Here is a 26,266-nt window from a genome sequence, read left to right as displayed (position 1 = left end):
GTGGACCATGGATCACCAGCCCAGCATGGTGGTGCATGTGTTTCGCCGTATATGCGTGGGAAGCTGAAGCAGGGGGATCCTCTAAAAATAGGATCCTGACTGGCCTGAGCTACATGGATAGATGCTGTCTCAAAAACAAAAATAATGGTCTTGCCTATTGGTAATTCTTTGATACGCATGGTGTTCTGGAGAGGTCTGTGAAGAGTACTGATGCGTACTGTAACAGCTTCAGTCTTTCGCCTTAATGGCAAGATGGCGCTTGTTTCTCAGACCGTGCTTTACAGGTGGTAGCTCCTGGAAGTTGTCTCTGTAGGATGGTAAGGTAAGATTTGGTTTATTTGGTTGGTTAGTTTGGTTTTTTCCTGCCAGAGGTTCCTTGGGAGTCAGTCTATGGGCACTAATTTCCATCTAGAAAAACTTGTCAGGGAGCCACCCAACCCTGGACTTTTGGAACAAATTCTCCATGGGAAGAGAAGTCCTTGGAGCCTCCAGGGAGTCCCCTGAGAGCCTTCTCTGGAGACAGGGAATGACAGTTTGATGTCCTGAAGCCACTGGGGCAGGAGAGGTGAAGAACAAGGGTGTTGTATTCCCTGAGGTCAGAGAAAAGAGCAACACGCTTGTTGGTCCTTAAGGGGTGGCCCCAGAGCCTTGCTCCAGACCCCATCCTCTGCCCCTTACAGTCGCAGATACTGGGTGCCCATGCCCCTTTCAGAAACTGGGAATGAGGTAGAGCAGGCTTGACCTTTTGACTAAGCCACACAGCTTGGCACTTCTTCCGGTTGATGACCATGACAGTCACTAAAGAAGGACTCATGTCATACATACCCCATGGTCTCATCTGGAAAAAGAAATTAAAAGATGTTACCCTTTTGATAGCAAATTAATAAATTGAAATATGCAAAGGTTTATTTGAAAGGGTAAACTTAAAGCTAGTAGAAAATGCCTATAGCTAGGAAACAATTGCTTTTACTGATACAATATACCAATAGTGCAGAGGTCATTAAAGAAACAGGGAGGTCTCCCAGAGCATCTACAGTATGCGGGAGCCCAGCGTCTCCTACGAGCTCACAGGAAGTTGCTTCAATCTTTGTGTAGAATTTTGTACGGATTTACCATGAAGATGTTGATTCACTATATCTGGCTCACTAAACAAAGGTTTTCAAGATGCACACAGAAGTGTAGGAGACTCTAGAGTGTGTAGTCTGTCTCATCAGGACCCTATCTATGCAGACCCTGTATCCCAGATGTGGCACCCTAAGCCAACTGGATGCTTTCAGGGCAGATGTGTCAAAGAAGGCAGAAAGGTACCCGGGAGAGACAGTGTGGAGACAGTGGATCCCGACAGGGCTGACTGTTTCTAGCCTCATTCTGAATCATATCATCTTGCTATTTTTTTCATCTACAAGTCAGAGATGATGATGACATGTCACATGCCTGCCACTAGGGTAGAGTGAGATACTTAAATGTATAGTGCTTAGAAACACTTTTATCTGTAGAATCCTAGGAGAATGAAGTTAGTCCTAGCGACGCATTTTACAGGAGAAGCTAAGATTTTTGTCATCCCTTAGCTCGGAGAGAAAGATTGGCTTGAGGTTTGTCCACAAGGCTAGAGAGTCCTGAGGGTGGGGCTAAATGTGAGCACTCCTCCCTCGTGGGAACAAAGACTTCCCCTCCTCTGGGGAAATAAGCAAGCAGTGGTTGTCTGAGGTGGTTTGGATTCCGTCTCCTGTGGCTCCTTGGGGGATTGAGGAAAGAAGGGAGGGATAGAGGAAGGACCTGGGATCTCCTCCCTCTAGCCTCACCGTGGGCCAAAGGGTCCTCTGGGATAGAATGGAGCCTTGAGTCTCATTCACTTGCTTTGGGCTCTTCCCCACCCCCACACCACTCCTTTCTCCAACATTTTGTTTTGCTTTTTTTTTTTTTAGTCCCTCCTAAAATGATAAGCCTCAGTTTCAGTATTGTGCATCTTATGTTTCCGCATGTTCCCGGTTTACCTTTCAGTTCTACAAGCAGGTTACAAGACAGTGGTACTAATATTTATACCACAGAGGTGATATCCTAAGGAATGATTTCTCTTCTGAAGATCTTTCTCTCAGAGTTGGCTCTTTAGGACGTTTGTATGTCTCATATATAAAGGGCACACATTGAGGGTGAGTCTGGTGCTGCTATGCCTTCAAATGCTAAATTCTGTGTTCTGACATTTTATTGCCCCCAAGACAAGCAAATTCCCATGAATGCCAGCCTTTGTTGTGCAAACCTTGCTCCCCTATGTAAAACTATTGGTTAAATAAAAATGGCTACAGCCAGTTACTAGGGAAAATAGAGAGAGGTGGAGGTTGAGCTACCAGGCTGGGTGCTGCAGGTAGGGACCATGGGGTGGGGGGAGAGGAAGAAAAGAAGAAGAAGAGGAGGAGGAGGAAACAGAAGGTCTCCATTAGTCATGATGAACCAGCAGCACATGCCCAAGTGAAATGCCTCCCCAGGACACCAGACTGCTGGAGCAGAAATGACCCAGGAAGATTCAAGCAGCAAGTATTTGGGGAGCACAATTGGGGAAGTAGCCAGTCTAGGTTTAGAGAATAATTAGATTAAGGGACATCTGCAGTAATTGCACAGAGCCTAATAAAGAAGTCATAGTTTGAGTCTCATTCATTTGAAGCTGGCCAGGGATAAGCATAATTCATATTACTTTATAGAAACAGCCTGAAAGGGAGGACAGTTGGGTGCACCCTGACCCCCTCTGGGGCACCAAGTTAGGTAGTGGCAGGGTATGCACCATGCCTGGCAGGCTGAGTTGTCTCTTTCTCTCACAGGGTTTGACACCAGCATCTTACCCATTTGCAAGGACTCCTTGGGTTGGATGTTCAACAAGTTAGACATGAACTATGACCTGTTGCTGGACCACTCAGAGATCAATGCCATCTACCTAGACAAATATGAGCCCTGTATCAAGCCTCTATTCAACTCGTGTGACTCCTTCAAGGATGGCAAACTCTCCAATAACGAGTGGTGTTACTGCTTCCAGAAGCCAGGAGGTAAGGTGGACTGGCTTCAAAAGCCAGGCAGCCATGGGCAGGGAGGACATGAGGGATCTTTGCACAGAGAGACACAGCCATCAATCAATGAGAGTCTCAATATGAAAAGTACTGTACACGTGTAAGAGGATCCTATTTCCCATTTCCCGTGAATTCTTCTTATGTTTTGCTTATAAACAAATGACAGATCATGAAATACATAGGATCTAAGGAATATAGGAAGAAAGGATCGCAGAGTGACTCCTGTCACCCAAAGTCAGGAAAGGGAGCCAGCCTGCCCCAGCATTCCATCCAGAGGCCCTGTTCTGCCTTCCTGTGGGTGGGTCACCTTTCCTGTCTGGTTTTTACTTCTGTCCCTGCTCCCTAGGGGGTGTGCCCAGTGGAGCAGAAATCTGTCTGTCTGTCTACTAATAGCATTCAAATTGCACAATATTTATGCATGTGCACAGAGATGCCAGGACACCTATCAAAAATGTAGACACTGCTAAGGACACTCAGGGAAGAGTAATTTCACGTGCACACTCACAGGGTTGTCAGATATAGCCCCAGAGGCAGAGGATGCATCTCAACATTTCAGCACAGTTGCCAATCTGCCCTCCAAAAGAAGTTACATATAGATATTTTTGGTGAGAGAGAAAAAAAATTCAGAATGTTTTTTCTTTGTGTTAGTATCAAACCTAGTCACTGTTGCCAAACTGGGACAAAGCGATGCTACACTCCCCACTGGCTCCACTCTTTTTGTAATGAATGGATCTGAGGAACTTGGCTCGCCTCTGGAACACCCTTAGGTTTCCTTGAAATGATTTTCTGTTGCTTTTTATTTTTTGTACATTTTTCTCTATTGAAACTCTGTTTTATCTTCTGCAGGAAAACGTATATCTATGGACTTAGAACTTTGCTAGTGACGAGTGTTGCAAATATTTTCCCCCAAGCTTTGTGCATTTTCTTGTTTGGGAAAAATTTTAACTTTTGACATAGTCGCATGTCTTCATTTTCTTGTTCTATGTCTTGTTAAGTCATAAAGCTCCCAGTAGGCTTGAATCTAGTCAGGCAACTCTCTCATGTTTTTGCTAACATTGGTAGTCTTGTATTTGTTCAAATTTGCACAGCCAGGGGTTGGAGACCAGGTTGAGAAAACCCAGGCATTTTTACAGCATGCAGCTGAGGCCATATATAGCCTGGGAGGCCTTGGCTCCTGCTTCAAGCCTGGAGATACAACCTAGTTGCCTTTCTGCCATTTTTTGACAAATCTTTCTTCAATAGCATGTGTGTGTGTGTAAATATATATATACATACACACGTGTGTGTGTATAATCATATATATGTATACATATATATATATGTATATATACACACACACACACAAAGTTTACATATAAAATCAATATGTATGTGTCTTTGATTTATTCCGGAACACTCAGTCCCACTTACCTAACTATCCATAAATCAATTCTATCCAATTTAAATCACAGTTTAAAAAAAAAAAACAATTTAAATCACAGTTGATTGACCCTGAGTCTTGGTATATTGTAGGTCTCTCCTCTCTTGCTGTTAATTTTTATTTCTGAAAGTTCTAGTTAGTCATGTTTTTCTTTTCTCCTGAACTTTAGAGTGCATTTGACCATCTATTAAAAATTCCCCTCAGCTACATAATACAGAATCCTTTTATCTTAGAGGCTTCTCGCAGCTAGTGAACTTAGACTTCTCAGTTTTGTTCCCACCGTGGTTCCCCTTGGCACTACCACAAGGCACGCACACTTTCCCTTCTCCCCACAGAGCTCCCCCCTTCCCGCTATCCTGCTTGTCTCGATGTTTTCCGGTGTGAACTGTATCATGTGCAAACGGAGATAACGTTCCCTTAAATATTAAAATATAATTGTGTTGTTTCTCCTTCACTTTATTCTGCTCCCTAACTATGCTAGCTCATACAAATTGGAGCTAAGTAACAACAGGCTCTTCTTCCTGGGGTGTGTCCCGAAATGACGAGGCATCCCCAATTAGCTCAGAGAAAGGTTATCTCTCATTCTGTGCCTTTCTCTCACATCCATTTCATCTCCATGGTGTTACTTCACATAGTTTGATCTGCTGCTTTGTTTCATAAAGAAGCTTCGAGATGATGGAATGTCACACTTAGAACTGTAGGTTGGTGTTAAGGACATTCAAGTCTCAGTTGGCGATGCTGTTTGGGGAGGCTGTAGAACCTTTGCAAGTCAGACCCTTTTGCCTCTCGCGGCATCCTGTATGTAGAGGCAACAAGAAACATCAAGCATCTTTTGTTCCCAAGGGACTCCAGCCTCCAATAACTGTAAGTCAAAACAGACCCATTTTTCCTACAGTTGCCTTGGTGGAAACACCATGGCCAGAAGCAACAGAAAATTCAAGGGCCTTGATTTCCTAGAAGCCACTGAGCCCTGCTCGGTGTGTGCCCCATCACAGGGTTGTGCCGTGTCATACACTCCTTTGAACACTAGAATTAGATTCTTCAGGAAGTTTCTCTTCTTTGGCGTTTATCTTGAGAACTTTTCTATCGGGTCAGTCTTTCTCTCAGCTACAGCATAGTTGTGTCCTGTGAGATCCGTGGCTCTGGAGGTAACTTTCCTCTCTGAAATTGTTTCTCTCTGTCACAGCCACTCTGAGCCTCCCCCTCACTCCCTGACCCCTGTTTTCCTGTGGTCCACTTTTTTATTAGAATCCTTGACCTCTCAGAGAAACCTCGCCCATGTTGTCATCTGCTCAGCAGCAAATGTTTTCCAGGATGAATTTCTCATTTTAAAAATGACCACCAAAAAAATTGTATGTCTTGTTCTTGTCTGCATTTCAGTTGATTTCCATCAGTTTAAGTTTTTCTTTCTTTAAACAAGTAGATTTTTAAAGAAAGTATTGTAAAGTTAGCGCCCCCCCCTGCACTGACACAGTGGGGTCTTCCTTCTGTATATTGCCTGTGTTCCGTCATGGATGAGATTTTTCCATTACAAACTAGTGATAATGTCAGCACCTATTTTTACAGTGGTTATAAGAGTTTTAAAAAGCTCTAGAACATTCTAACAGTTCGGTAAAACATAGCTATTAGTCATAGTAAGTGCCGCCTTTCCTACTCACAGTGGGGTTTGTTTAGATCTTTCTCCTTCCCCTTAACTTTAGTAAGGAGCCAATCTCCCTCACCTGGCGGTAGTAATGCCAGGTGGTGCTGTAAAACCCATATGGTAGTAGGCAGAATAGTAGCTGTAGAGAGAGATGTTAGGAGTACAGAGGCATGGGACCCCTTACCCAGGCCACAAAGACCCTGAACCAATGGCAGGACCTGCCAGAGACATAAGGCTGAGAAAGGCACATAATGGGCAAACCCAAAAATACTAGTGAGGCCACCTGTCATTTTGCCTAGTGGTAAATTCTTCCCTTGGGAGACCACACAAGTCTGCGCTCTGCCATCCACCATGCTTAGCCATGTGTGTCCTTCACAGCAGTTTCTTGGAGGTTGTTCATACAACATGCATTTCACACTTGAGGACTCAGTGGCTGACAGCAGGGAACAGATACTGGGGGGTCCCCCTGGTCTTCAGGAGGCAGAGAAAGAACCTCGGTGTGTCTCACCCTGGATGCCTTTGTTCCTTGCCTTCCCAGTGGGTCTCACATCCACACAGGTGTGCCTGAGCACTTCTAACCCACCCCACCCCTGTCTCTCCCAAGACAGGAGCAGGTAGCAGATGAAGCATAGTTGGCCCTGGCTGGCTGGTCTGCATATCAGAGTTCCTAACCTCTAGTAAGCCTGAGCCTCAGTTTTCAGCTCCCAGAAGCCTTTGCTGGTGCTTCCCTTGCTGAGAAAATGAAAAAGTCTATGAGCTGATCACCTGGTTGTTTCTTGGTCTAGTATAGGGAGGAGGTGTCCTACATTATGTAAGTAGCCTCCATGAGCCATTACAAGTGCCTTGTGATATGGAGCTCTTCTTAAAATTAGTAACACTAATGGCCTGAGTTTGTTTTGTAGCACAGTCAACAACATATGGAGCAATTCCACACCCAGGTGTGTCCTAGCCCACATTTTGCATCAAGAGCGGAGTCAATCATTAGAGATTATATTCCGTACCATCTGGAAACCGACATTCATAAATTATTTTTCTAGGTCTCCCTTGCCAGAATGAAATGAACAGAATTCAGAAGCTAAGCAAGGGGAAAAGCCTACTGGGTGAGTACAATTCCTTGCCACTCATTAGAGCCACTAATTAAATCCATCCCCATCTCTTGTAACATTCAGCTCTACAGTGTTTATCCAATTAGGGGCAGGGGAAGACTTGCTTCAGTTTCCACCAGCCTGAGCACTTGTGACCAGCTGGTATGCAGACGATGCCCTCTACCAGCAAGCAAAGTCAGAGATTGGGCCAGAGTCTCGAAGGCAGCCCTGGCCCCGTTCAGTGTTTACCTCTCGGCTGCTCCACTGCTCTGATTCTCGATATACTAACTCTTGGATTTCTCTCTGTCATATAAAGTCATGGAATGGAGCACATGAGCAACTTTTCCAGTTCTCAAAATGCAAGGCTTGTAAGTTAGGATACTTCTTCTCTTCCCCAAGGCTAGTTATTCATTTAAGGAACAAGACAAGCTGTGACCCCCACCAGAATGTATCAGATAGGGTCAAAGGGCATTTACCTCTCTGGATGGAAGATGCCAGCCTATTTAGTGGCTGCTGCTTTCTCCTCTGGGTTTAAGGTAGAAGTAGGTCAGTTGCAGGGGGACAAGCTCCTTTTTGGTCCTCCTAGCTCAGGGATGGGCGGCAGTGGGTGGGGCTGGTGGACATCACTGGCATACTGGCAAATCTCATTTGATGAAAAGCGAACCTGTTTTCTTTCCCTGTTAAAAGAAGCAGACAGCTGCAGCCTAGTCGTTCAGACTTTCTCCTTAAGTGTTCAGAGGCAGGTGCGTTCCCCAAGCAGTGCACTGTTTCAGAAGTTAATCTATCTTTAAGGAGATGGGCACATTTCCCCCCCCCCAAACATTGCCAAATGCAAACATTCTATGAATGCTGGCAACTTGTCTTCCAAATGTTGGGGTCCCCTCATAGTCCATACCCCTCCTTCTGCCTTTGAGAATGACTTATTTTCCATGGCTTGCCTCATACTTTTGATTTTTGTGAGAACTTGAAAGCTGTGCTTTTGAACTCTTGCCTTCTTGGTTTGTTGGTGTAGAATGTATCTTTCTGGTTGGCACAGCATCTGGTTCTCCCCTCCATCTGTTTTGTTTAACTGCTGGACTTTCGGTGGCTATCTACAAGATGCTACATGGGGCAGTGTTTTGGGGTTTGAGAATATACCCAAGATCTACAAGTAGTTTATGCAATTACAATGCTTTTAAAGGTCCATGGATATGGTGACTGTACCCTTCATTAAAGACACACTTATAGGGTACGCCATGTGACATGTCTTATTTTCATGATCCAGCTACCGCCCACCTTTATCCTAACATAATCTCACCTGTGTCTTATCTCAAATCTCCCACGTTCTGAGCTCACCCCAACCAACTCATGCAAACGCCATCTGTATTGCGTACGGATTATTTCCTGCATGCAGAAAAATCTCCTAATAACAACTGTGTGTATTCAGGGACATTCAGATTCAAATAAATAAAGGAAACAAGCAACAACAAATCATAATCAGTTATAATTACTACCTACTTAGAAAAAGCGGTAATCTTATTAAATTACAGACTTAGTACAACACCTGCTTCTCACCAACCCAAGGGCTCAGCTCAGTCTTAATGGATTCTGTGGTCTATTAGGTACTGTGGTTTCTAACTGCTGCTTTGTGTGTGTGTGTGTGGGGGGAAACCTGCATTTCCCAAGTCTCCACCTCTTCTTCTTTTCCTCCTCCTCCTCCCTGGCAGTCTCTTCACAAAGCTCCCTGCCTTCTCATTGCATGAGCAACTGAAAGAATCTAATCACTATGTCCCTCCATACTCCCTGAAAACTAAGGCTCCTGGGTACTGACTGAGCTCCTAGGGCAGAGGGTGCAGCGCTGGGTACCATCTCTGACACGTATATAAGCTATGCCTTATATAGTCATCCTTAATGTCCACAGCAGTGACTACAGTGTTAGGGTCCTTACCTCACTTGGTAGCTTGGAGTCTGGGCATTGTGAAATAGCCTGGTGCAGCATGCTCAGGGGTAGATTCTGGGGGGCCTGGAGAGATGACTCTGGGCTTAAGAGCACTGGCTACTGTTGTAGAGAAACTGGGTTTAATTTTGAGCACCACCCGCTGCTCACAACTATCTGTAACTTCAGTCCTAGGGGACCCAGCGCCATCTTCTGGACCCCATGGGCACCAGACATGCATGGGGTGTGCTGACATACATGCAAGCAACGCTCATGCATAAAATCAATACAACTAAAGAAAAAACATTTTAATTAGCTCCTATACCCATTGATGTCTAAATTTACTGGTGCAAAGACAACCTGATTCTCCAGTGTTACAGTTGAGTAGGGTATCATTCAGTGAAATAAAAATTAAATTGGGAAACACAGGCCCAAAAGACAACAGAAATGAACATAGTGAGTTGAGAGCCACGGTGGTAGCCAGGCACCTTTGCTTCTGTGATGTTAAGGATGTAGTTTCTAGGGTCTCACAGAGAATTCCCCCAGAGAAGATAAACTCATAGTCATAAATGAAGATTACCTACTGTCAAATGGGAATAAGTCTGACATCAGATTCCCATCAGTAACACTAGTTTAGAAAAAGAAAATACTATTTCTTGAGTGGAGCTAACTTTGGACCTAGAATTATAAACTTATCCCAATATATTCAAGATTTTATTTGACTTCCTTAACATTTCGTTCATATTCTCAAGCCATCTAAGCTAATGTCTATGAGTATATTCCATATGAAATTATGCAAAAGAGACTACATAATACTAAATCTAAATGAACAACAGCTTATATAGAACAGTTTGGCTGGCAGCACTCCAGAGACCGAGGCCTGAAGACCTCTGTGAATTCAGGGTCAGCCTGGTCTAAAGGCCAGCCAGGACTACCCAGTGAGACCCTATTTCAAAATGGAGACTTTTTGATGGAAGGCTAGAATTAAAATTCTAAACTCTTGCAGGCAGTGAAAACAGGAGGCTAGCCTGTGCTACATTTCTGATTTATGCAGTAAAAAGAAAATATGGGTTGACTTTAGCTCTCACTTGGATAAACTGTACTGTGCTGTAGAAATTATCAGGGAATTCTCTAAAATATCAGAAATAAAAGAGTTTTTAAATGTGAAAGAAAGGGAGGAAAGAGACATGGACACCATGACAGACAGGAGCTACAGATGTGATGGTAGGAATACGGACAAGTGGTCCACAGTTACAGCCAGTGCACATGGACAGACTGATATCATCTGAGACAAGAAGTCTTCATTGTAACACAGTATCTTCAAAGCTACACCTAACACATGTGTGTAGAAAGCTGAAACCAGAACATGGGAAATGCCCACTTTGATAACACAATAATATCAGGGAAGCAAATACCCTACCTTGTAAAAAGTAAGACACGCAAGGCTGTCTGTGTACTTAAGCTTTAAGAATGAGCACAATGGACTCGCACTGTTAACACAGCTCAAGTAGTCAGTCTGGAGCTAGAACAGTTGGACAACCTGATTAATCCACATTTATGTTTACATGAAATGCCTGTCTCTCAGGACAGCAGGCAGCCCCACAGATAAAACACATCCCCAACAAACACATCTCAGACTCACCAGCCCAAGAGTAAGGAAAAGAGATGTCAAAGGAGTCAAATAAAATCCTGAGAGCATTTTCAGCGGAATGAAAATCTAAAGGGGCTATTCCACCAATGTCCACAGAAACAAAGAAAAGCCCATAAAAGCATTACCAGAAATAATAAACAAAACTAGAACTGCACCCCAGTACCCCAAGAGCGCAATAACCAGAAGCAATTAAAGAGAGAAAACAAATGAACAGGGATGACCAGCACAGCACAAAGTGTCACTTTCAACAAACGAATGAAACAGCTTGACAGGCCGGGGCCAAACAGTCCTAATGTAAAACCGAGTTGTCCAAGTCCAAACTCAACAGACAGGGAAGGTATTTCTGGCCCTCAAAATGGACTTCAGCACTGAATGAGATGAAGAGAACACTTGATGCTCTTGCAGAGGACCCAGACTCAGTTTGCAGCACCCACATGGCAGCTCACAACTGTCTGTGACACCAGATCCAGGGCATCTGATGTCCCCTTCTGGCCCCAATGAGAATAGTATGCACACAGTGAGTGCATAAACAAACATGCAGCCACAGCACACAAGATAAACACAAATACATTCGTTTAGTTAGTTAGTTAGTTAGTTAGAGAGAGAGAGAGAGAGAGAGAGAGAGAGAGAGAGAGAGAGAGAGAAGAAAATCTAAGTTGACTTTTGATTAAGAACCAGAAAGAAACAATTGTTTCTAATGGGGTTCCAGGTTATGTTACTGGTATAGAACCAAACTGTGAAAAGGGAAAGTAATCTAAAGAAACAGAAACAGAGTAACATTTTATCATTGTGACAGACACCTGAGAGTTCTGCTTATTCTGGCTCACAGTTTTGGGGTGTCAGCCCATAATGAGTGAACCCCATCTCCCACCTTCCAGGTGCTTCTGTCAGCTCAGGTAGGATAACAGAGACAGCCCCAGCATGGCTGCCAGCAGCCCAAGGGTTTGACTTTTCCTTGAGGTTCCTTCACTTAGGTAACGCCAGCCCTCTGATCTCACCACAGAATGGAATCTCGGGACCAGCAGTATGAGCCAAAGCTGGAGTTTCTTAAAAAGAACTTTTAAATATAGGTTTAAGCCTGATGGTCCATCGGGAAAGAGTACACACCTAATAATGTCCTGGGCTTCCCCAAGGAGGGTAGCACTTAGCTGTCTTTACAGCGGCCATAGTGACAGTTTTGGTGGGTTCAGAAGTTACAACTTCAAAAGGTTGTTAGGAATCTAAATGAGGTCCCAAGGTGGCTCCTGAGGTATACCAGAAGGACTCCAGCTGATAAGATAAAACCCTACACCGCAAGCCTTTTCTATGAGAATTTCAAAAAAAAAAAAAAAAAAATATCTGAAAGGGGAGTCACATGGGCTCAGGCCTTAAGCATGGCTCTCTGTTACTTTAAAATTCACACTTGAAAATTTCTGTATAGATGGAGTATTGTTGCTCTGTTGGCAGTCTTTACAGAAAATGTTAATTGTGGTGGAATCTGTTATTCTCAACTGTCACAGGGCTTCAGGCAAGACTCCAGAGACAAGGGCTGCTTTGCCATCCCAAGCTCCCTTAATTGCCCATGTCTTCCTATGCTGCTGTACTTCCAATAACACCAGCCTGGTATGAACCCATACAGGGATTAACCCATTGATTAGGTCATGCCCTCAAAGATACCTCTTAAAGACGGGCTTCACTAATGTCAACCAATCAGGTTGATAATTAAGATTAATGATCGCACTCTACAAGTTTTTATCACATGCTGAGCGCATGCTGCTTGAGCACAGTTATGAATCTCATCAAAGGCCCCAGCTGTATATTTATTTATTCATAAAAATAGATGATGTGAACATCTCCAATACAAAATGTGCAGGGTTTAGATCAGTACCCAGAATATATCTAACTATTCAATAGTATTAACTATTATTAACTGAAAACGGAGCTTAAGAGTCCAGTGTATACCTCCTCTTAAAGGGCAAGATCTCTGTAATGTTAATAAAATAGTAACTGACCAGCCCATTTCCTGCCAGCCCTACAGTAGAGCTTTAGTGGACATGTGAGCCCTCCTCCCTAGCTTGAATGGCATTAACCCCAAGCCCCTATGCTGCTTCTCTGACTTAAGCGGGCTCTCTTTTCCCCCCCACAGGGGCATTCATCCCCCGGTGTAATGAGGAGGGCTACTACAAAGCCACACAGTGCCACGGCAGCACGGGGCAGTGCTGGTGTGTGGATAAATATGGGAACGAGCTGGCCGGCTCCAGGAAACAGGGCACTGTAAGCTGTGGTGAGTAAGGCCTCCAGCACCAGTCCCACAGCACCCCATGTGGCCCAGGGGGCCTCCCTGTGGAGGGGTCACAACAGAATTTCAAGAGCCAGCTCTGGCTGTGGTGGTTGAGTCTGAATTGGAAATAGATGTACTGGAATTTCATGAGCTCATGCAATGCTGATTTTACCAGCAGCAGGTACTCACCGTTACCACGGGGGCAGATGGGTTTTGCATCAGTGGGCTGACCCTGGCACAGCAGGTAGGACTGTAGCTTTCAGACAAGGCTGATGCAACTCGGGTACTCTAGGTCCCTGCACTAGTTTGCTTTCTATTGCTGTGATAAAGACCATATTCAAAAGTAACTTCGGCAGAAAGGACTTATTGGGATGTCAGGGCAGGAACCTGGAGGGGTACTGCCTTCTGACTTGCTCCCCTTGGTTCACTCAGCTTGCTTTCGTATGTAGCTCAGGGGCAGCACCACCCACCATGCACTGTGCCCTCCCACACCAATCTAAGATGATGATCTAAGAGATGTCCCACAGGCTTGACTAACCTGAGGGAGGCATTTTCTCAGTTGAGGTTCCTTTTCCCAGATGTGTCAAGTTGACAGAAAATTAACCAGGACAGGTTTCTGTCAGAGCAGCTCAGGGCGGAGCCTGTGAGATTGCCTGTGAGATTGCTTCAAGCTGAGCTCCCACATGGCAGAAGCAAACTCGGGTTTGCCCTAGAACTTAAGTTACAAGCCCCAGCGTAGGGCCAAGGGAGATAGGAGGAACTAACCCCAGGTCTTTCCTTCCTATGCCAGAAGAGGAGCAGGAAACCTCCGGGGACTTCGGCAGTGGAGGCTCCGTGGTCCTGCTGGATGACCTAGAGGACGAGCGGGAGCTGGGACCAAAGGACAAAGAGGGGAAGCTGAGGGTGCGCACCCGGGCCGTGCGGGAAGATGATGAGGATGGAGATGACGACAAAGAAGATGAGGTCGGGTACATATGGTAGTGCCCACGAGGAAGAGGACACGCTTTTGGCACAGATCTGCAAGTCGTTTCCTTTGCCTGCATTTGTATCTAGGACTCCGAGGCACCGGGGTCTCTTCTCCACTGTTGATCTCTATATGGGGCCTGAGGTTTGGAAGACCCACTTTCCAGAGCATCTGAATTTGCATATGGTTGTGTGGGAGAAAGGATGTCATTTTGGTTCCTTGTTTTCGTTTTCATTGGATGAGAGGTCAGGCTGGCTTAATTAAAGCCTCCTTCTCTCCCTGTGAGGTTTTTGCAACTAGCATGTGATTTGCGTGGAATCCAACAGTGCGGGGAGCCCCGCCCTCTCGAGCGTCAAAGACCCTCTCTGATTACCCACATCGGTGGTTCTTACAGCATGGTTCCCAGCGTCTTATGATGTCTACGTGCTTTTCTCGTGTCCTGTAGATGTTGTGGAAAACATACCAGGCTGTCCCTTTTCCCTGTCTCTACCACCTCTGGTGTTGATTATTAAAAATTAATTTTCATGTCACTGTATCCGACTTCCTACAAGCAACAGCCTTAATTCAGTCCAAGTCCCTTTGGAGAGTTCATTTTCTTTCTTAAAAATTAAGATCTCGATGTCCCCCACCACCACCCATGCACAGATAGGTGACTGTGCTTGCATGACTTGCATACACACACCTTTCAGTCTGGTTGTATACCAAAAACACTTTAGATAAGCAATGGCTTTTAGTCAGCTGCTCCAGACCCAGAACACAAACCTGGGTATGAAATTCCTCTTGGAGTCCAGTTTGCACTAACTCTTGGTGTGTGTAGCCTGCATCCACACACCAAGGGGAGGCTCCTCCTTGCAGTCTCAGAGCGACTGGAAGCCTTTTTGATTTGGATGAACCTCCGTTTGCCTAAATTGTTTTACCCACAGAAGCCATGCAATTCCCACGTGGGCAGCTTCACAAGCCATTTCTTCACTTCAGCTCAAAGCTCCCCTCAGGATACAGTGTATCCACCTGTGGCAGCTTCCTTCCCTATCCACCCAAGGGCTTTTTCCTACGTGTTCCTCACTGAGCCCCTGTTCCCCAAGAAGACAGCATCATTATAATGCTTAGAAGAAAATTTAGGGTTCTTCAGTGTCTCCTTTGGCCCCCTTTCTATCCACAAATCATGACCCAGGGTATAGAGGCTTTAAAGGTTTCTCGTGTTCCCCCATTATTTATTAGGGACCCCCAGTGGAAGCCCAGAAAGAGATTCCTAGTAGCACAAGAGGCTAGTCGGCTCGTCAGCAGCCATCTCCCTGACACACGCTGACGTTAGTTGACACATGGCTGAAGCAGTTTTACTGTTTGTTCTGAGAGCTCGTTATTGGCGTCTGGTTTCAGTAGTGATATCATCTCAATACTTTTCAGATTTCTTTCACACAAGTACCAAAGAGCAATCTTCAATGCGGCCCCGTTCAGCTCAGGGCCAGTCCCTGAGCTCTGCCTGCCCTAACCAGCCACAGCCTGCCAGACACACTCTTCATGGTCCTTGCCTTCCCCCGTGGTGAGTTTTAGCCAGTCCACAAGACAGATCCATCAACTCAGGCAAGAAAAGGTATTTGGTTAAATCGAGATCAGGGAGGCAGAACCAGCCTCCCACCCCAAACTGGCTTTCTGTATTTAGGAAGCCACTTACAATTCGAATTCTCTTTCTTGAACAGGACAGGCAAAGTGACATCAGCCCTCTTGGGAAATGAATAGAGGCAGTGGCCTTTACCCCTGGCCTGGGATATACACACACAGAGCCAGGGTGCTGAGATTCTGTGTGCTTCCTCCTTATGGAGATGTGAACCTGCTTTGGGATCTCAGCGCCATCCTCCCGCCCTGCCCCCTAGTTTGTTTGGTTTTTTTTTTCTTCCCATTCTCAAAATGGATCATAATTTAGAAAACAGGTGCTTAATCACAGCTAAATTATAATAGACTACATTAAAAAGACATATTAGAAATCTCAGTTTAGGCCATCCATATAAGCCATTGTTGGTATTTCCTATGAGCTTGGGGGAAAAAAAAAAAAACATGCACAAGAGAACAAATTAACAATCGGCAAATTGATTTCTCTCTGAGAAACTTCTAGGAACCCAATGAGCCACTTACTTTGTCTAATTATCTTGTGACAAGTGTCACATTAAGATGACACTTAGAAGTCCTCAACATTATCTTAATGGCGAGGAAGAGTACTCGGGAGGCAAGTCCCAGGAAGGTAATGAGATGTCATTTCCAGAGACACTCCAAGAAGATATTTTGATTCATTAAAATATTAAATCAAAAGCCCTCCTATGTCTGGAGCCCACACCAGCAAGGCAGTCCAGTGCTGCTTCTCATGGCCCGCTTTGGGTTTTAAAGATGGCTATTTATAGTGGTACCTTGAAGTTAGACTTTTGCTCTGTTCTGAGAAACAGTACTTCCGCTGGTCTCTTTCTGGAAGGACCCTTTCACTCTAATCATCAGGTAAGCGTATGAGGCTTTTTAAGCATATGCAGCTGTGATGACGAAGCACTTGTTTAGGCAGGCACTGAACTGAGTCCTTAGTTTTAGAAAACTTTCAGTTGATTCTGTTACTCTAATTCTACAAACGGTTATTTACTATCATTACTGTGACATCCAGTTTAAACCCTAGAATTCTCTTCCACCGAGGTTCATTGTCTGCCATATGACTGTGTTTCTACAGATATTCTCAGCATGAGGATGGCTTCACATGGCTTTCTCTCAGTACCTCCCTTTATGCCCACGACCCTATGTATACAGGAAATGACTTGTCTGTCCAGGTCTACCCTCTGCTTGTCCCAGAACGCCATTGACATTGGCTTTGGTTTGGTTTATTCTTGACCACACTGTACAGTAACATCCAAGAGCCCTTCCTACAGTGGGTGGTTTTTTGGTCTTTTTAAACCTTTTCTCGGTCATTGATGATGTTTGTCCCTGTTCAATGTGTAGCCCTGTAACAGAAGCCCATCAAACTCAGAGTGTCAGTCTGTTGTCCCTATTGTAGGTGAAATAGTGACGTAGAAAATCTAGTATTCTGAATGCTTTTCCATGTAGACTTTTTCTGGAATGTGAACATGACTCTTCGGTTAATAGCAAGCGCTTCCCTGTAGTCCTGAGTAGGCGCAGTTCTGTCTGTCTCAATAAATTTTACTTTGTCCGCAGCACATGAATGCTTGTGTTTTCTTAGCCTGGATGTGAGCTTGACTCGGCACACACCCACATAACCACTGCAGAACAGCCTGGGTTGTCAAGTGATTGCCGCTGGGGCCCTCCAGCCAGGCTGCCTGCCACCTGGCCTGGTTCTGAGGACTAACCAGCTTACTGTACCAGCTCAGGCACAATCCACTCAAGCCCTCATTTGGCTGCATTTGATTCCCTCTGGGCCCAGCTTCTCCCTCATCTGAGGTACTTCATTCTTGCCATCCCTAGCATCTCTCAATGCCGCTGATGATTGGGAGTAAAATGTTCTCCTTTTCTTCAGGAACCCCCACATGTCCTCTGTGAATTAGCATATCAGATGCTTGTCAAGCTGGCCAGCATCCAGACTGGGGCACAGCATCCTCAGTTGTCCCAGGGTATCTATGACTCAGTCGTCCCTCCATCAAACCACTGCTGTTCAGTCCCACTGACACAGCACACTCTCTGAGCATTTTGAGATCTCTGCATGCAAACATCCCCTCCACTCTGGGAACTCCAGTCCATATCTCCAGTGTAGGGTTTGAATTAAGCTCCACTCAGAAATACCCATCGGTTGTTGAGCCTGAGTTTCCTGCTGACACTTCAACCCCAAACCTCACAAACTACAGATGACAGGACATCTCATCTCTGTGCCTGGGGAAAGCAGAGTCAGTAAGGCATTCCCTGAACCCTAACAAACATCACCCGTGAAGGGGAAAATTGACAAACTTGACAAATGTGAACCCATAAAAGATAACAGCACACCATAAAGGAAAACTAAACAAGAGACTGAAGAATATGTTCATGGCATAAAGCAAAGGAATGATTTGGGTATAAAATATGTTTTAACTCCTAGAAATTCACAAGAAAAACACAGCACAACAGACTAGCAAGGGAAAGATTAAAAGCAGTTCACAGGAGCAGTGAAACTGTGCAGTTCCACCCAGTATCAGACAATGGCAAATAAGTGCTATCATATAGCGTTTATGAATGAGAAAATAATCCTGATACAATCAAGGGTTGTTGAGATTGGGGATCAAGAGGACTCCTGTACCAGGTGGAATTATAACAGCTGAGTACCCAAAGAGTACTGGGCACAGGATATACATACATACATACACACACACCCAGGTACTGGAAATTTCACTTCCTGGGAATCCTTCCCAGAGATCACCCTCAGTGGAAATAGATGTAATTTAAAAGGATATAGGTGAAAGCATTTCCTTCGCAGCATTGTTTCCTAGAAAAATGAATTTGGGGATAATAAGACTGTCCATCAAAGGAGCTGCAGAGAAGCCTATACTTCGGAATACTATGTAGCAGTCAAAAGTATGAAGTAATTTGCTATATACATAGAAAATTTCTAAAATATTGGTTATATTGGAACATTTTTGGGAGCTGGTATCAAATATGTAAATTATGCATCTAAAACTTGATACTATCTGTTGCTCAGAGTACACATGGACAAAAACAAGACACAAAGGGATACATTTCAGAACAGCAGAAGGGGTGCCCTGGGAGGGAAAACCAAGGAGGTGGGGCAGGAGTTGGGGCAGGTGGCAGATGCCGGCACGGACTTCATCTTTAAGCATCACATTGACTTGCATAATTTAAGAAGTAAAATCGAGTGTGGTGGCTCACGATAATCTCAGTACTCAGGAGGCTGAGGCAAGAGGTTACCCAGGATACTCAGTGAGCATGAGGCTGGCCTTGCACATGGAAGAGAAGGGACAAGGGAAAAGATGCCAGGAAACAGGGAAACACACACAGTCCAGCAACTTCTTCAAATGCCCTCCGTGTAAGGACTGCTCTGCTGTCCAAGGCATCCATCCTCATCTTAGCTCCTTCTCCTTCTCCCTCCCACCATCCCTGTCCTGTCCCAGCCACATCCTCTAATTATTCCAGGAGCCTGTGTTTGATGGCTTTATTCATCCACTCATTCAGTACTGGACATCAAAACCAGGCCTTTACCCAAGCTAAACAAGTACCCCATCACTGGGGTACAAACCCAGCTGTCAGTCCTTGGGTTGAAGTCTCTGGCCTTCAATTTGCAGTCTTTCTGCCTCAGCTCCCCAAGTATTGGCATTAAAGACTGGCTCCATCACACCCAAATTCAGGCACTTCCAAACTGCTGATGTGCCTCTACTGTTGTCTGGTTCTTACAGCCTATTTGAAACATGGTCACCACAGTAATGGATTCCAAAATGCCAAAGCTGATCAGGTCACTGCCCCTATTTAATTCCAAGTTTTCTTATCAAATTATAAACCACAGTGCCCCTTCCTTATATGCAGAGAATACATCTCAAGTCCGCCTCTGGATGCCTTAACACATACTGGACCCTATATGTACTGTGTTTTCCCACAGCTGAGACACTTAAGATGATGTTTATGTTACTCACAGGAGACTATTTAGCCATATCTGATGGCATAATACAACATATGATGGAGTTTATGAGGATGTAATTCCCCTTCTCTTTAAACATCTAATGCATGTTAAACCATTACCCGGCAATGATGAGGTGATTTATCACAATGTAACCAGATGCCCAGGAGTGAGTGGTTATGTTGTTACTCCATGAAAGGTCATGACCTGAAAGGATATGATAAGGGAAATGATTATTTGGTTTTGGTTGATCTAGGATTGAGCTGAGAGGGTGTTGGTGACTAGATATCCAGAATGCACAATGTGAACGGTCCAAGATCCTGATTCACAGATGTCTGTCCTAAGTCTTTTAGAAATGTTACACTGGAAGCTGTTTTCTTACATGGGTTCATCGGAAGCTTTGAGAGTTGAAAGCCTCCAGTCTCTGTCTGGGTGAGCCTGGTTTTGTAGTCAAGAGGATCACACTTGTCCCATTTTTGTCCTTCTCTCTCTATGCAACAGGAATAGCTTTGGAAAATGGGACCATGCCCACATGATCCCACATCAATTTCTTTTCTTTTCCCTCTGTGGAGGAGTCTGTGGGTTCTTCCCATCCATCTTCAATAAGAATTAACTCTCAGAGGCTTTTGGTATGACCATCCACATCTTCATTAGGCACATCTTCAAATCCTTCCCCAACCTCTTCTGACCATGTGAAAGATTTTTCTCATTTCTCCATCAATCTCTAGGAAAACCATAAATCCATCCTCAACTTAACTCCTTACGTTCTCCCCAAGGCATTTACAGTTTCAGCTTTGATGGATAGGACTGCATCAGCGGTAGTGAGTGATGTCCAGCCCTGCATTACATCCAGATTAGGGTTTGCATCAGCGGCAAGTCAAATGTAATGGAACACTGGATAAGAGCACTGTCATTCACCACCCAAGTGCTTCCTTGGCCAAGTGGCTCAAAGTTGCTCTTGGCAGTAAAAATACAACCTTAACACTTTCCTTTTCATAGAAAACTGGTCCGGGATGGCTGGACAGGCACTTCATTATTAACTGGACTTTAAATCATAAAGCACTCCTCTTTGAGGCACTGTCTCAGTTTTTGTGGTAAAGCACTTGTAGATCCTTTGCACAAAGAAGATGGCTGAAGCCTGTGCTTTCTGATCTTGTGTTAGAACAAGGGCAGGTGACATTTTGTTTTCAGTGTCTTGGGATTCTTTGCTCTAGTAACTGCAATTACATTTTTAATACATTCTGTGGTATTGCCACACAGCAGCAGAGTTAACCTGACCTTCATATTTTATGCCAAGGTACCTCCTTTGTACTTAGAAAAAAAAAGGGGATTTATTTTATGTGCATGAATGTTCCACCTGTATGTATATCTGTGTACCACATGCATGTCTTGCGCCCATGGAGGCCAGACAAGGGCATCAGATGCTCTAGGCCCAGAGTTACAAATGGTTGTGAGCCACCATGTGGGTGCTGGGACTCAAACCTCTGCAAGAGAAGTTAACATGCTTAACCACTGAGCCATCTTTCTGGCCCCAGCTCCTCTGTACTGTTCAGAATGTAGTTTCTGTTGGATGTCTTCTTCAGAAAGTACCAAGTTCCAACAGAGTAGAGGGTTTGCTTTAGTCCATGTTCCTTCTCCTTAATTAACTTGTCAGCTCTGCTGGGAAATGGTCAACCTATTCTTTGAGCAAGCACAGTCTCGCTTGAATTTTTTTATACCTTTTGGCTCCAGGCTTGTCTCTGAATCAGTGTAATGATTCCTTACCTAAAAGACTCAGTGTCACTCATTCCATGGGATGGACGCTACACAGAAGACTAGATGGGTTCTGAACCTCCTAGAAACACAATGGGATCATACTGAGTCTGCTTCCGCTCACGTCTCCCACCCAGTCATTCGGTGCCTCCTACAGAACTATCACATAGGAGGCCCATACAATTTTCAATTCGATATGACAGCAAAACTAGCTTGATTTCATTTCCGCGTGATTTCACGCACAAAGGATTTGCTGCACAGATGAACAATGCTCATATTCCCTCTCTCCCGTCCTCATCAAGAGCATCCATTTTGTCAATTACAGGAGTTCCTTTACAGTAGCGCTCTGCATACCATTGAAGTTATTGTTTCAGAATAGAGTCTGATAACATTTGGACAGAACATATGAGTTTCACAGCAGCTAAGACGCTATGCATAACGGAAATGGAGTGATAACCCAACTATTTTGCTATGAGAAATCAAGTAAACGGAAATGAAAATGATCACAGGGGTAGGGGAAGTGAGGGAAAGAAAGCCTGTTCGAGAAATACTGAAAACAATCCATGGTCAAACGTTTTTTACACTTAGTTACTAATTTAAATATAACACCCCAATCATAAGCAGAGTGACAGTAAATCAAACCATCTACCAGCTTCTTTAAGCGGGTGGGTGGGGCTTGGTGGGCGGGGCTTTGCACCCTCCCAACTACATACTGCCTATGGGAGACAGGTAGGGTCAAAGAATGTGAACTATAAAGTAAAAATCTGGAAAAAAAAAGATTCTGTAAAAAGAGCAACCCAAAGAGAGCAGAACTTGCTGTTGTGATGTGGAACACACAGGCTTTAAGTAAAAAAAATGGAATGAGACGCGTATGATGCTAAAACGTGCTAATTATAAAGAAGGCACAGCCAATACAAGGGTCTATACGAAATGATCACACCTGCAAAGATATACGAAGCCCATGTTGGTACGCTTGAAATGAGGAATAGTCAGCTTCACAGTACTAATTGGAGACTTTACTACTCGACTCTCAATGATGGAGAGAACAACAGACAGGAAATCAATAAGGAAGTGGAGGACTTGAGCAACAACATAAACCAATTAGACCCGCAGACATTTCTGGAACCCTACACAGCAGCAACAGAATGTATTGATTTCCCCCTCAGTATATATGGGACGGTCTCCAAGAGAGAGCATGTGTTAGGCCTCAAGTAAGTCTTGATGTCTCAAGACTTTCAATTGCATGCATTTATTTATTTAAAAATAAAGGTATATGAAATACCTTTCTAAATACAGTGGACACTGGAAATCAGAGAGAAAAAAAAGGATAAGTGAGTAATTGAAAATTTCCAAAGATAAGAGAATTAAGCAATTCATTGTATTAAAAACAAACTGCAAAAGAATCAGGGAGCAGCTTGATTTTAATGAAATAAGACAGACAGAAAGAAAAACATATAAAAAGAGTGAAGCACAACTTGCGCTAAGAGAGAAATCCATAACGCTGAAGCCTCACTTCAAAAATCTCAAATCTATAACTTAATATTTCACTTTAAGGAACAAGAAAGGCAACAAACCTGAAGCCAGCAGAAGGGGTATCAAAAAGTCAGGTAGAGAAAAACCATGCCAAAAGATAGATTTTAAAAAATAACTAACAATACAAATACTTACATTGACAAAAATAAGTAATTCAAGTTATTAAAATATAGAGATGACGACTTTTGTGGAACAAAATAATGGCATTGTCTTTGGGGTTTCTATTGTTGCAAAGAAACACCATGACTAAAAAGCAAGTGGGGAAGGAAAGGGTTAATTTGCTTCCATATGGCTGTTCATTATGGAAGGAAGTCAGGACAGGAGTTCAAGCAGGTCTGGAACCTGGAGTCCAGAGCTGATGCAGAGGCCATGGAGGGGGTGTTACTTACTGGCCTGCTCAGTCTGCTTCCTTATAGAACACAGAGCCACCAACCCAGGGATGGCCCCATCACAATAGGATGGGCCCTCGGCCATCAATTGCTGATTAATAAAATGCCACACAGATGGATCTTATGGAGACATTTTCTCAATTGAGGTTCCCTCCTTTCAGATTAACTCAAGTTTGTGTATTAAGTTGACCTAGACTAGCCTGCACAACTGACCCCTTGCCTACCTGACATACAAGCACATTACTATTAAGCCACAATCTTTCCTTTCTTATTCATCCCCAAGTGCTCACATTAAAACCATAAATACTTTAAAAATACCACAATCTTTTCAAATTCAGACACGTGACCATTTTGGTCTCTTTAAAATATCTACTCTCTAAAAATCCAAAATCTCTTTTTAAAAGTTCAAAGTCTTTCAGCAGCAGGCTTCCATAAAAATCAAAATTAAATGAAATACTTTCTTACTTCAAGAGAGAAGAATCAGGGCCCAGTCACAATCAAACCAAAGCAAAAATAAACTCTAACTGTGTAAGGAACACAATATCTGGGATCCACTCACGATTTTCTGGGCTCCTCCAAGGGGCTAGGGTCACTTCTAATGTTCTGCCCTGTGTAGCACACACAGCTTGTCTTCTACACTGCAGCTGGCTCCACTCCACTGCTGCTGTTCTTGGTGGTCATTCCATGGTACTGGTATCTCCAGAATGCTGGGGTCTTCTGCAACTGGGCTGCCCTTTTACCAATAGCCTCTCACAGGCTCTCTTCATGGTGCCAAGCTCCAAGCTTTCCTCATGACCCCTTCATTTCTCAGCCTTCAACTGCCACTGAGGCTGCACCTTCACCAGTGACCTTCCCTGGACTCTCACAGTGCCTCAGCTGCTCTCCATGACCCCTTCATGCCTGCAAAACCAGCACCACCTGGGTGACTCTTACACCACCAAGTTCTGCTGCCAGTGTGAGGTAAACCCTTGACCTCCTCTGAAACACAGCCTCTGTGTGCTGACTCTTAGGAAACATTTCCCAGATTTTACCTCAGTGATATGAATCTCTTCTTAATCAGTGCTAAATTCTTAGCTCCGGCCAGCCAGCATCAAGTATCCCAACAAAGCAAAGGTTTCATTTTAGTAGTTCTGGTATCTTGTTAATCACAGCTGATTCTTCAGCCCCAGCTAACCAGAACCACAGAACCTTAATTCAAAATAGCAAACCCTCTTGATGGAGTCCTCAGACTTTCCCCTGAGACTTCCCAAGCCAGGCCTCCATTCCCTGAATTGCTTTCCTTTGTTATCTTCCAAGTCAGCACGAGATGAGCCAGCACAGGTGAGCTGTCAGAAACTATTTGCCAACAGTTCAGAAAGCCTATGTGAAAGAGACAAAGTCCTAGAAATGTACAACCTACAGAGCAAGGGGAAGTCGTGAAAAAGGGAGAGAATCTGCAAAGATCTGTAGCCAGTGACGACAGACGGTCGAGAATCACAGCCTCCTAAGAGAAACAAAACCTCGGAGCCCAAACCTCCTGTAAACTGGGTCAAACACTGAAGGAGCACTGAAGGACCACTCCTTCAGTGAGCGGCTCAGAGACCAACAGCGGACCCGGACTCAGTTCCCAGCACCCCGATGGAGACTCAAAGCCATCTGTAACTCCAGAGGATCTGATGCCCTCTTCTGACCTCCACAAGCACCAGCCACATGTGTGGGACACCTACACATAGGCAGGCAATACACTCACAGAAAATAAAAATAAATTATTTTTTTTAAAAAATAATTAACACAGTTCTGTTAAATGTTAATGTTAAATTAACACAGTTCCTACTTCTTGAGGAAGAATGGATGCTGCCTAACTCTGTTCAATTAGGTTGATACCACCCCCAAACCAGAGCCACTACATGGAAACTACAGGGCATGTCAAGACATTTACAAACTATGCTGGAGTTGGGTTTATTCCTGGAATGGAAGGTGGTTCAACAAACACCACAAAATCAATATGGTGTTTGCTACATCTCCAGAATGAAGAGGGAAAACCATATGCTTGTCTCAACTGGTACAGAAAATTATTTGACAGAATTCAACAGTCCTTCAGGGACAATAGACATACTAAAAAATAATAGAAGGAATAAAAAACCCTCCAATACAACAAGAGACAAATATAAAAAAACAAAAACAAAAACAAAAAAAAACCCACAGCCGCCTCTGACTCTGCTGCCTGCCTTTGGTCCCTTTGCTATAACTGGGCTGCCTTGCCTAGCCACAGCAGGAGAAGATGTGCCTAGTCCTACTGCAACTTGATGCATGAAGGCAGACTGAGATCCATGGGAGGTCTCCCCATTTCTGAGGAGAAAGGGAGGGATGTAGAATGAGGAGGGGAAGGGAGAGAGGGGGGACTGGGAGGAGAGGAAGAAGGGGAAGCTGCAATTGGGATGTAAAGTAAATTAATTAATTCATTCAATAATTAATAAAACTAAAAAGGAAAAAAATCCCATAGCTGCATTGTACTCAATGATCATAGATCATTCCTATGAAGAAGAAACGATGCCACCTGAACCACACTCATTCAGTCTGGATGAAACAAGAACTAAAAGTGTCCATTTGCAATGACACAATTATAGAGAAAAATCCTAATAGCATCTCAAGGAAAGAACCTTCGAGCCAGTAAATCATGTGATAAAGTTGAAAGGTGTAACAATGACCACACACAAGCATCAATGCTAATTCTATACACTCACAAGGAACTAGTAAAAGTGAGTTACATAAGCAAACCAATGTATATTTGTTCCCAACCAGAATGCACAGGATGGAACTCCTGACCAGACAAAGGACCTGTGTGTTGTACGTTAAAATCCCCAAAACATTACTGAAATAAATCAAAGGATATACATCTGGGCAGACTCTATGGCTGTAGAAGGCTTAGCATTAATAAAATCTTAACCTATTAAAAGCCCCAATTATAGATTCTATGGATTCCCTATCAATGTTTCACAAATATTTTTGCAGAAATAGAAAAACATTAAAAAAATCTGC

General features: G+C 44.0%; 1 protein-coding gene across 4 annotated transcripts in view; it reads left to right on the top strand.

Moving 5' to 3' along the window:
• Spock1 (SPARC (osteonectin), cwcv and kazal like domains proteoglycan 1) overlaps positions 1–22,089 on the top strand; it is a 480,563-nt gene extending 458,474 nt beyond the window's left edge. For 2 of the 4 annotated variants that reach the window (XM_021215443.1, XM_021215442.1), the window contains 3 exons: positions 2,814–3,035; positions 7,156–7,218; positions 20,076–22,089. In XM_021215443.1, the coding sequence (XP_021071102.1) occupies positions 2,814–3,035; positions 7,156–7,218; positions 20,076–20,110 (320 nt within the window). In that variant the 3' untranslated portion in view covers positions 20,111–22,089. Of the gene's footprint in view, positions 1–2,813; positions 3,036–7,155; positions 7,219–12,894; positions 13,033–13,819; positions 17,176–20,075 lie in introns of those variants that run through there. The other 2 variants (XM_021215439.1, XM_021215441.2) reach the window with 2 other exon arrangements.
• The last annotated feature ends 4,177 nt before the right edge of the window (positions 22,090–26,266 follow it).

Source organism: Mus pahari, chromosome 16 (genome assembly GCF_900095145.1).
Source record: "Mus pahari chromosome 16, PAHARI_EIJ_v1.1, whole genome shotgun sequence".
Lineage (NCBI taxonomy): Eukaryota > Metazoa > Chordata > Mammalia > Rodentia > Muridae > Mus > Mus pahari.
Note: the sequence above shows the minus strand (reverse complement) of the source record. Positions and strands in the feature narration are given on the sequence as shown.